This window comes from Scyliorhinus torazame, chromosome 6 (genome assembly GCF_047496885.1).
Source record: "Scyliorhinus torazame isolate Kashiwa2021f chromosome 6, sScyTor2.1, whole genome shotgun sequence".
In the NCBI taxonomy this organism is placed as follows: Eukaryota; Metazoa; Chordata; class Chondrichthyes; order Carcharhiniformes; family Scyliorhinidae; genus Scyliorhinus; species Scyliorhinus torazame.
Window position 1 is genome coordinate 31,581,716 of NC_092712.1, and position 12,267 is coordinate 31,593,982.

At 50.3% G+C, this 12,267-nt stretch overlaps 1 protein-coding gene across 1 annotated transcript in view; it reads right to left on the reverse strand.

The window, feature by feature from the left end:
- Positions 1-12,267, reverse strand: part of LOC140424737 (vasoactive intestinal polypeptide receptor-like) — a 113,247-nt gene that overhangs the window by 30,370 nt on the left and 70,610 nt on the right. The window contains exons 11-12 of the mRNA XM_072508085.1: positions 7,142-7,271; positions 4,656-4,697 (exon numbers count right to left, since the gene is read on the reverse strand). Coding sequence (XP_072364186.1) covers positions 4,656-4,697; positions 7,142-7,271 — 172 coding nt within the window. The remainder of the gene's footprint in view (positions 1-4,655; positions 4,698-7,141; positions 7,272-12,267) is intronic.

Consider the following 12,267-nt stretch of genomic DNA (forward strand, 5'->3'; position numbering starts at 1 on the left):
CTCCCCCACTGTGCCAAAGCCCTGAAACGTTGCCTGGGCTTCTTTTCTTATTACTCCCAGTGGGTCCCCCAGTACGCAGACAAGGCCCGTGCACTAATCCAGTCCACTACTTTTCCCCTGACGACAGAGGCATGCCAGGCCTTTAGCCGCATCAAAACGGATATCGCAAAGGCCACGATGCGCGCCATCGACGAGTGCCTCCCCTTCCAGGTTGAGAGCGACGCATCGGATGTAGCTCTGGCGGCCACCCTCAACCAAGCAGGCTGACCCGTGGCCTTCTGCTCCCGAACCCTCCACGCTTCAGAAATCCGCCACGCCTCAGTGGAAAAGGAGGCACAAGCAATAGTGGAAGCTGTGCGACACTGGAGGCATTACCTGGCCGGCAGGAGATTCACTCTCCTCACTGACCAACGGTCGGTTGCCTTCATGTTCGATAATGCACAGCGGGGCAAGATCAAGAACGACAAGATCTTGCGGTGGAGGATCGAACTCTCCACCTTCAATTATGAGATTTTGTATCGTCCCAGAAAGCTGAACGAGCCATCTGATGCCCTATCTCGCAGCACATGTGCCAATGTACAAGTGGACCGTCTACAAGCCCTCCACGAGGACCTCTGCCACCCGGGAGTCACTCGTTTCTACCACTTCCTTAAGGCCCGCAACCTCCCTTACTCCGTCGAGGACGTCCGAACAGTCACCAGAAACTGCCAGATCTGCGCTGAGTGCAAACCGCACTTTTTCAGGCCAGATAGAGCGCACCTGATAAAGGCCTCTCGACCCTTTGAAATCAGTTTGGATTTCAAAGGCCCCCTCCCCTCCACCGATCGCAACGCGTACTTCCTGAACGTCGTTGACGAATACTCCCGTTTCCCTTTCGCCATCCCCTGCCCCGACATGACCGCGTCCACGGTCATTAAAGCCCTCAGTACCATTTTTACACTGTTCGGTTTCCCCGACTATATCCATAGCGACAGGGGGTCCTCCTTTCTGAGTGACGAACTGCGTCAATTCCTGCTCAGCAAGGGCATAGCCTTCGAGCAGGACGACCAGTTACAACCCCCAGGGGAACGGGCAGGTAGAAAGGGAGAATAGAACGGTCTGGAAGGCCGTCCTGCTGGCCCTCCGGTCTAGGAGCCTCCCAATTTCCCGCTGGCAGGAAGTCCTCCCGGATGCCCCTCACTCTATCCGGTCCCTGCTGTGCATCACCACGAATCAAACGCCTCACGAGCGCCTCCTCCTCTTTCCTAGGAAGTCCTCCTCTGGAACGCCACTTCCGACCTGGCTAGCAGCTCCGGGACCCATTCTGCTCCGGAAACATGTGCGGGCGCACAAGTCAGATCCGTTGGTGGAACGGGTGCATCTCCTTCACGCCAACCCGCAATACGCCTATGTGGAGTACCCCAATGGGCGACAGGACACGGTCTCCCTGCGAGATCTGGCGCCCGCTGGAGCTACCCACACACCCCCAACGCCAATCACCACCTCCTCACTCCTGCCGGTTCATCCCGCAGCCACCCCCTTCCCGGGGGGTTCGGTTCTCCTCCCAGACAAGCCCAGGAGTAAGGACACAGGGGACAGCGCTACGCTCCCAGAGTCGACGGGGCTCGAGCCACACCATCACCACCACGCCCGAGACGATCGGAAAGGATGACCAGGGTGCCCATCCGGCTCATCGAATCACTTTAACTCTCAACGTTTTCAGTTATTGTGTCTTGTTATAGTTATGGCATCATGCCAACCCAGTTTGGCCCGTTGGCCCAGTTGAAGCGATAATTTTGTGTTTTGTTCAAAGTTACGGCACAGTACAGACTCTGTAAACCCCTACCACCATGCGAACCACCATCCCGCCGGGTTTATTTTCAACAAGGGGTGAATGTGGTGGTATGTATTAGGGGTAATATGGTACACCACGTGTCGACAGGCTATTGGTGGAGGGATGCCAGGTCCTGATAGGATCTGCCACCTACTGGACTCCACTCAGAAATGCTGGTATAAGAACCCAGTTTTTCCCTCCATTTCCCTCAGCAGTTGTATTCTGGAACCACGCTGCTGGGGATAAAGTTCTGCTTAATAAAGCCTTCAATTGACATTACCTCAATCTGCGTCATATTGACGGTGCTACAGGGTGGTTTATATATAGAATAATGGATACCCAGGAGTCAGTTACAGACTGGAATCTAATCGAGGGGTTCGGGGTGGTTTACATATAGAATAATGGATATTCAGGAGTGAGTTACAGGCTGGAATCTAATCGAGGGGTTCAGGGTGGTTTATATATAGAATAATGGATACCCAGGAGTGAATTACAGATTGGAATCTAATCGAGGGGGTCAGTGTGGTTTATATATAGAATAATGGATACCCGGGAGTGAGTTACAGACTGGAATCTAATCGAGGGGTTCAGGGTGGTTTATATATAGAATAATGGATACCCGGGTGTGAGTTACAGACTGGAATCTAATCGAGGGGTTCAGGGTGGTTTATATGCAGAATAATGGATATCCGGGAGTGGGTTACAGACTGGAATCTAATCGAGGGGTTCAGGGTGGTTTATATATAGAATAATGGATATCCGGGTGTGAGTTACAGACTGGAATCTAATCGAGGGGTTCAGGGTGGTTTATATATAGAATAATGGATATCCGGGTGTGAGTTACAGACTGGAATCTGATCGAGGGGTTCAGGTGGTTTACATATTGAATAATGGATACCCGGGTGTGGGTTACAGACTGGAATCTAATCGAGGGGTTCAGGGTGGTTTATATATAGAATAATGGATACGCGGGTGTGAGTTACAGACTGGAATCTAAGCGAGGGGTTCAGGGTGGTTTATATATAGAATAATGGATACCCAGGAGTGAATTACAGACTGGAATCTAATCAAGGTCTTCAGGGTGCTTTATATATAGAATAATGGATACCCGGAAGTGTGTTACAGACTGGAATCTAATCGAGGGGTTAAGGGTGGTTTATATATAGAATAATGGATAAACGGGAGTGAGTTACAGACTGGAATCTAATCGAGGGGTTCAGGGTGGTTTATATATAGAATAATGGATACCCGGGAGTGAGTTACAGACTGGACTCTAGTCGAGGGGTTAAGGGTGGTTTACAAATAGAATAATGGATACCCGGGAGTGAGTTACAGGCTGGAATCTAATCGAGGTCTTCAGGGTGCTTTATATAAAGAATAATGGATACCCGGGAATGAATTACAGACTGGAATCTATTCGAGGGGGTCAAGGTGGTTTATATATAGAATAATGGATATCCGGGAGTGAGTTAATGACTGGAATCTAATCGAGGTGTTCAGAGTGGTTTATATATAGAACAATGGATACCCAGGAGTGAGTTACAGATTGGAATCTAATCGAGGAGTTAAGGGTGGTTTATATATAGAATAGTCGATACCGGGAGTGAGTTACTGATTGGAATCTAATCGAGGGGTTCAAGGTGGTTTATATATAGAATAATGGATACCCGGGAGTGAGTTACAGACTGGAATCTAATCGAGGGGTTCAGGGTGGTTTATATGCAGAATAATGGATATCCGGGAGTGAGTTACAGACTGGTATCTAATCGAGGGGTTCAGGGTGGTTTATATATAGAATAATGGATATCCTTGAGTGAGTTACAGACTGGAATCTAATCGAGGGGTTCAGGTGGTTTATATATTGAATAATGGATACCCGGGAGTGAGTTACAGGTTGGAATCTAATCGAGGGGTTCAGGGTGGTTTATATACAGAATAATGGATATCCGGGAGTGAGTTACAGACTGGAATCTAATCGAGGGGTTCAGGGTGGTTTATATATAGAATAATGGATATCCGGGAGTGAGTTACAGACTGGAATCTAATCGAGGGGTTCAGGTGGTTTATATATAGAATAATGGATATCCGGGAGTGAGTTACAGAGTGGAATCTAGTCGAAGGGTTCAGGGTGGTTTATTTTTGTGAGGGCCACGAAGAATTCAGCACGAGTTTGTAGAGTCAAACAGAAAGTCATTTTATTTACAATATGTATACAGGGCCAGTAGTTCACTGCTTGTTCCTCTCTCTGCCAATGCCACACTTACCAGCTCTATTTATACAGCTGTGCTGCTAATGATTGCCCTGCAGCACCCTCATTGGGGGAGCTCATATTCCCCAAGGAACAACGGGGTAATCCCTGCTCCTGGGCCTGGCGTAGCTTGCCATAAATAGGTGCAGGCAGCGAGCGACCAAGGGGGGTCATCCTACCGGACTGTCTGCCCCTCTTTATTCACGGCCGCGTGTCCCTGGAGAGCGTGCATGCGGTGTCCACGGGCACACTCAAGGCTTTCCGTGGTCGGTGGGCACGCAGGGGATGGACTGTTTCTTCGACCCCAGTTTTCACATTTTGATTTGCTGTTTTTAAGTTTCCGTTTCCTCTTTGTTCTTTTTGGGCTGTGCTCCGTTTGTCTTTTAGGAGCGGCTCCTTTTAATTTATCCCTCAGTTAATTTCTGTTCTTCTATTTAGTTGATTGGGCCCTAAAATATAACATGGGGGTAACCAATTGTCCCCAGTCAGTAGGACGCGGGCAGGTTATAACATTGAGATAAAGCACAGTCCTATATTCTGCTCCGGTCACGACAATGTCTCACTCATCACCTCCAGCAGTGAATCATTCCTTACCTCTCCATTCAGGAAGCAATACAGTAAAGCCACGGCAAAGCCCTGTTTAGAAAAAAAGAATTAGATTCGGTTAGTTTAGTACAGGGCAGTTATATTTAGCTCTTCAATCGCGTGTCTGTCCCAAGTGACACTTGGTTTGAAATGAAAAAAAAAAATGAAAATGGCTTATTGTCACAAGTAGGCTTCAAATGAAGTTAGTGAAAAGCCCCTCGTCGCCACATTCTGGCGCCTGTTTGGGGAGGCTGGTACGGGAATTGAACCGTGCTGCTGGCCTGCCTTGGTCTGCTTTAAAAGCCAGCGATTTAGCCCAGTGTGCTAAACCTCAATATTGCGATGGTAATGGTAGGTTTGTTGTTCTGATGGGAGGTTAGAAAGGCGCAGAGGTTTTCTCGACCTAGAGAATGGTTTGAATGTGGACCTCACTGCTCCGTGGAGTACTTGAGACCAAGAGCAGAAATGATTTGCGGGGGTGGATTTTGTGGGGGGCTGGGGGGGGGGTACCGATTACCTACCTCGCCCCTCCCACCACCAAGCTCAAAGTCAGTCCACACCTCGCCAATGTGAAACCTCACTACCCCATGCCTCGAATTCACTGAGAGGGGGAGGGGGGGGGGTCATACTTAACAAGGTGAGAGTGAGATTTCTCTCCCACCGTCGGGATAACCAGCTATTCTGATTGGCCAGCAGCTCTGTAGTCCCAGCAGTGCCAGAAGAGAGCAGTGGTCACTGCTGGAACTACATGTAGCCTCCAAGATGGATATCAGCCTTGGCCAAATCTGGGTGGACATGGCTAGGAGACCCCAGCGAGAGGGGGTTGGGGGGAGTGTAGGGTTACAGAAGTTGGGGGGAGCTGGGGGGGGGGGGGGGGGGGAAGAGGAGCTGTCAGGCTCGACTCCATGCCCCTACCTTCCCTTCCAGACCAGGTAATTGACGCGGAGGCAGAATGGGGCCCTTAACTGGCAGTTAATTGTCCACTTTGAGGGCCTCAATTGGCCTAAGGACCAAGGTGCTGCCTCACACTCTACCCGCCCACCCATAATATAGGGCACAGGTCAGAGTGGGCGGGAAGGCATCGGGCTGGCAAGCCATTTCATTTTACATGCCCCCCCCCACCACCAACTTTCAAATACACCAGGATGGTGGGGGGAGGTGGTCATAAAACCCATCCCATGGAGTTTTAACTCCATGGTCACGATTTCCTTTTGGAACATGTTCCCCACCGAACCAACTTGATTGACAAATTTGCTTCCCTGTCAGGTGGGGACCTCTTGTCACTGAGGCCACAGCCCAAGAGTGCAGATGGAGGTACAGATCGCTGGGGTGAGGGAGGGTGGGTGCGATGTGGCTTTTGGAATGGTCGAGAAGAGATCGAAGGCCGAGTGAAACGCTTGGGGAAGGACTGAGAGTGGAGAAGGTGTCAGAGGTCACGGAGGTGGTTGGTGCTCACAGGAGTGTTGGGGGTTCTTGCTGGGTAGCCCGTCGGCTCTGGTGGACACAACTCCTGCTCCTCCTGACCCACAAGCAGTGCTGTAAAGGCATTCACTTCATGGATCAGCTCTTCTCTGCTGGGTTTCCCAAGGCCTGGTTAAAACCAGTGGTAAAATAGTAGGCCTGCAGCCCGTTATAACATTTTTAACAGCCAATGCCCCTCGTTCTGCCCCTGTTAAAACTGGAAGTGGGCGGAATGGAGGAGGCCTGGCCCCTTTGTCGAAGCTTTGACATTTTAACTTTCCACCTCACCCAAACCCACCAATTTTGTCGAGTTAAAGTGACCCTCTCGAGTGTCTGCCGTCACACGCTGTTCGCCACAGTCATTGCCAACAGGCAAATGTGATCTGTGAGCTGTACGTGTGAACGGGTGACACCACCAACACCTTATAAAAGAAATAACTCTCACTGAGCAACCACCTCTCCGAATTGTCAACCGGGGCACTCAGAACCTTGTCACTATGGTAACCGTACTTTGATGAGGTACAAACAGAGGATTGGTGCTGCTTGAAGGCTCGGCCTTCCCAGATGTCCCGCAGCCTTTCAAGGTGGCAAGAACAGGGTCCCAGGATCGATTCCCGGCTTGGGTCACTGTCTGTGCGGAGTCTGCACGTTCTCCCAGTGTCTGCGTGGGTTTCCTCCCGGTGCTCCGGTTTCCTCCCACAGTCCAAAGATGTGCAGGTTAGGTGGATTGGACGTGCTAAATTGCCCTCCGTGTCCAGAAAAGGTTGGGTGGGGTTACTGGGTTACGGAGATGGGGTGGGATAGGGGTGTGGGCTTGGGTAGGGTGCCCTTTCCAAGGGCCGGTGCAGACTCGATGGCCCGAATGGCCTCCTTCTGCACTGTAAATTCTGTAAGTTCAACTGGGCAAGGATTTATTGAGCTGAACACTGCATTAGCCATATCTTCATAAATTGTACCCATGTTTGGTTAGCTGTTGACCGATAGAGGTGGCAGTCGGGGCTGAGCATTGAGGGTGTAAATGCTGGGGGCAGTACCTGAAACGATCCTATCCCGAGCTCGATGTGGAGTCTCAGGTCCTCGGCGATGTGATCGGGTAAAAACACACACATAATATAGTGGACGCCGAAGAGCGGGATGAGGAGCAGGGTCGACTTTGTCAGTCTCCTGGAAAAGAAATTCGGAGTTTTTAACAAAAGACCCTCCCACGCACGCCTCAAAAAATTAAAGCCGCAATCCCTGCCTTTGTCTCTGGGAAGTTGAAAGATTTGAACAGCGAACAAGGGGCTAGGAATAGGGGGGATCACTGGGAACGTGTTTGTGAGAATCCCTCAACAGGCTATCCATTTTGGGAGGAATAACAGCAGAATGGATTGTTATTTAAACGGTAAGATGTTAAAACATGCTGCTGTGCAGAGGCACCTGGGTGTGCTGGTGCACGCGTCGCAAAAAGTTGGTGTGCAGGTGCAACAGGTGATTAAGAAGGCTAATCGAGTTTTGTCTTTCATTGCTAGAGGGATGGAGTTCAAGACTAGGGAGGTTATGCTGCAATTGTATAGGGTGTTGGTGAGGCCATATCTGGAGTATTGTGTTCAGTTTTGGTCTCCTTACCTGAGAAAGGACATATTGGCACTGGAGGGAGTGCAGAGGAGATTCACTAGGTTGATCCCAGAATTGAGGGGATTAGATTATGACGAGAGGCTGAGTAGACTGGGACTGTACTCATTGGCGTTTAGAAGGATGCGGGGGGATCTTATTGAGACATATAAAATTATGAAGGGAATAGATAGGATAGATGCGGGCAGGTTGTTTCCACTGGTCGGGGAAAGCAGAACTAGGGGGCATAGCCTCAAAATAAGGGGAGGTAGATTTAGGACGGAGTGTAGGAAGAACTTCTTCACCCAAAGGGTTGTGAATCTCTGGAATTCCTTGCCCAGTGAAGCAGTTGAGGCTCCTTCTTTTTAAGAAAAAGATAGATGCCTTTCTAAAGAATAAAGGGATTCGGGGATATGGTGTACAGGCCGGAGAGTGGAGCTGAGTCCACAAAGATCAGCCATGATCTCATTAAATGGCGGAGCAGGCTCGAGGGGCCCGATGGCCTACTCCTGTTCCTAGTTATTATAGTACGAAGTCTTACAACACCAGGTTAAAGTCCAACAGGTTTGTTTCGATGTCACTAGCTTTCGGAGCGCTGCTCCTTCCTCAGGTGAATGAAGAGGTCTGTTCCAGAAACACATATATAGACAAATTCAAAGATGCCAAACAATGCTAGGAATGCGAGCATTAGCAGGTGATTAAATCTTTACAGATCCAGAGATGGGGTAACCCCAGGTTAAAGAGGTGTGAATTGTGTCAAGCCAGGAGAGTTGGTAGGATTTCGCAGGCCAGATGGTGGGGGATGAATGTAATGCGACATGAATCCCAGGTCCCGGTTGAGGCCGCACTCATGTGTGCGGAACTTGGCTATAAGTTTCTGCTCGGCGATTCTGCGTTGTCGCGTGTCCTGAAGGCCGCCTTGGAGAACACTTACCCGGAGATCAGAGGCTGAATGCCCTTGACTGCTGAAGTGTTCCCCGACTGGAAGGGAACATTCCTGCCTGGTGATTGTTGCGCAATGTCCGTTCATTCGTTGTCGCAGCGTCTGCATGGTCTCGCCAATGTACCACGCTTCGGGACATCCTTTCCTGCAGCGTATGAGGTAGACAACGTTGGCCGAGTCGCACGAGTATGTACCGCGTACCTGGTGGGTGGTGTTCTCACGTGTAATAGTGGTATCCATGTCGATGATCTGGCACGTCTTGCAGAGATTGCCATGACAGGGTTGTGTGGTGTCGTGGTCACTGTTCCGAAAGCTAGTGACATCGAAACAAACCTGTTGGACTTTAACCTGGTGTTGTAAGACTTCGTACTGTGCTCACCCCAGTCCAACGCCGGCATCTCCACATCCTAGTTATTATGTTCTTATGTTCTAACAAATTCTAGGTTTATTGAAATAAGCGCAGAGTATAAAACGCAATGAGTAATAATGAACCTATTATAAAGCCAAATAGTATTGTGTACAGTATTGGGTAGTATAGGAAGGATATTGTGAATTGAAGCAGAGTAGATTGCGAGCTTGACGCCGTCTGGGGACATCAAGAGATATTGATGTAAAAAATAGCACAAATTGCAGAGTGACATAACGGAATCCCTTAAAATTATTCAACGGTAAATTAGTGATGTCAGGATGTGGAATTCACTTCCAGGTTGAGGTAGTAACTGTGAGGATTCATAGAATTTTACAGTGCAGAAGGAGGCCATTCGGCCCATCGAGTCTGCACCGGCTCTTGGAAAGAGCACCCTACCCAAGGTCAACACCTCCACCCTATCCCCATAACCCAGTGACCCCACCCAACATTAAGGGCAATTGTGGTTACTAAGGGCAATTTATCATGGCCAATCTGCCTAACCTGCACATCTTTGGACTGTGGGAGGAAACTGGAACACCCGGAGGAAACCCACGCACACACGGGGAGGATGTGCAGACTCCGCACAGACAGTGACCCAAGCCGGAATCGAACCTGGGACCCTGGAGCTGTGAAGCAATTCGTGCTATCCACAATGCTACCGTGCTGCCAGAGCTAATCGGAGATTAAACTGGTCGGGCTAAATGGTCTATCCAATTTGGTAACATATGTGTCTATCATCAAGGAATCTTGTCCCTTTCCACATTTTTCCCTCAAACTTCATATTCCGCTCCCTTCTCTTTCCTTTACGTACGTTCTATAATACGAGTTGCCTTTCGTCTTTCTCCCAGTTCAGAGATGAAGCCCAAACCCTGAGCATATTTTGTACATCTCCAGCTCGCTCTGTTCTAAATTCTTCTGCATGTTGTGATGAGTGTAGGAAATATTATATATTGTTCATGCATCTGCTGCAGTACCATTTTCTTTAAATCCTGGTTTGAAAGACAACCAGACAGTGTGGCTGAAGAAGGTGCAATTAAGATGTTGTCAAAGTGAGATCATTCTTATTTCCAACCTACACATGTTTACAAAGAGAGGCCCAATGGTTTTTTGTTATGATCTCTGGCGATTCCCCAGGGAGCAGATAATGAGGAACATTTGGTGCGTTTCTCTGCTTGGGAGACTATACGTGGGATTCTCCGTTGGGTGACGCCGAAATAGCGGAACGTGATTGGGCAAAAAATAGGTTCCGATGCTAAAGTCGCAGCAGGCGGCAATTTATTGACGCCAAATCGCAATTCACCATCACCTCGACAGCGGTGTCAATGCTGTCTGGAACACACATACAGTAAACACGGTTTGCATGTCATTAGCGGGCCCGACCCGATATTCTCCGGGGTCTCTGCGATTCTCCGCCTCCGATGGGCCGAGTTCCCGATGCCGCGGTTCACTTGTGCTTTTAAATATCGTGAAACCAGCGTCATGGCTGCTGAGGGAGAGAGAGGTACAGAAGGTGTCCAATATGGCCATAGTTTGCTGACAGTTGTGCCGCTGGCCGGGGGGCTTCTGCCAGAGCGAGTAGTGGGGGGTGGGCAGGAGGTGGGCTGTGGGGTCGGGGTGGACAGGCAGGGAACACCAATGCTGCAGTGCAAGGCAGTCATGCAGCTGCGCACACCGCTAACACCACTGTAAACTTAGAGCCACGGTCGCATAGGTGTCCCCCCAGGCACCCCTCCCCCCCACTTGGAATCGATTGTGCTCCACGTGGCGCTGTGCTAGCCCCTCCGCGGTCGCTGAATCAGGCCAGATCGGTGCGAGATTTGCTGTCGTGAAACTCCACGATATCCCCACTTAGGCCTGGATTCTCCAATTCTGAGGCTATGCCCGGAGGAAGTGTCCAGTTTTACGATGAAAAAGTTGGTGCCGCCCCCGCAGTATTGCTCCGCCCGGTGGGGGGGGGGAGCTAGCAGTGGCGCCACGTAAAACCCCTGGAGTTCCCAACAGAAACAGCCGGAGAATTGGCGGGCCCGTGGAACCGCATGCGCAAGGCAACGACCTGCAGCGATCGCGCCGGACAACGTGGCACCGGCCGTGCGCGGACCCGGCCTGCCAGCTAATGCCCCCTGTAACTCCCTCGCCACCCCCCGGACCACCCACACCAGTTCCCCCCCCCCCCCCCCCCCAGCCCCCGACGAAGCCTCCCCGGCCAGTGCAATGCCCCCCTCCCCGACTGTGGAGGCGCTGGACACAGTCCGCAGCCGCCACCCGAGGTTGCCGAAACCTCAGACCACAAGTGAAGCACGCCATTGGGAAGTCAGCCCATTGGGGGGGTCAGAGCATCGGGGGAGGGCCTTCAGGTGACGTTCTGAGGCCGCCCCAACGGCTTGCGGCGCGTTCATGGAGCAAAGTTTAGAGGAGATGTGCGAGGCAGGTTTTTTACACCAAGGGTGGTGAGTGCCTGGAACGCGTTGCCGGAGAGGTTGTGGAAGCAGGTATATTAACGGCGTTCAAAAGGCATATGGACAAACACATGGACAGGATGGGTATAGAGGGATACGGCACAAGGAGATGCTGAGGGTTTTGGCCAAGGCTGGTATCATGACCGGTACAGGCTTGGAGGGCCGAAGGGCCTGTCCTGTGCTGTATTGTTCTTTGTTGTCATGTCCCCTCTACACCTTCTGCCTCTTATCTTGAATCGATGTCCCCTGGTTCTAGAATTCTCCACCAAGGGAAACAATTTTATACTGTCCACCCTATCTCTTCCCCTCATTTCTCTTTGCGGCAACAACAAATAGATAACACTTCACATACTCTCTCTTTGCCCATTTTATTTATTTTTTACTTCCTGTGGTAGTCAATATTAGAGGTATTACGGTACTCTGTAATGCCGGAAGACCATTGGTATAGAAGTACTCTGTTTTTATTGGTTAAGCCTGTCTGCTGGCTCCGCCCAGCAAGGCGGGGTATAAGAGCCCGTGTCGCCCCAGCAGCTGCCTTCTGTACCTGCGCTGCTGGGGGAAACATCTAGTGTAATCAAGCTTTCAATTGTCTCCAATCTCACTTCTGGAGTTATTGATCGAGCATCACTTCCCCTCTTAACTTTCTATATGTAGCTTAGTCCTATCTACTTGATATCTGTTAATTGCACTCTTTATCTGCTGTGTGACGGCGATATGGACTAATTGTGGTGGTCGCATGGCATAAGGCTTGACTTTGTG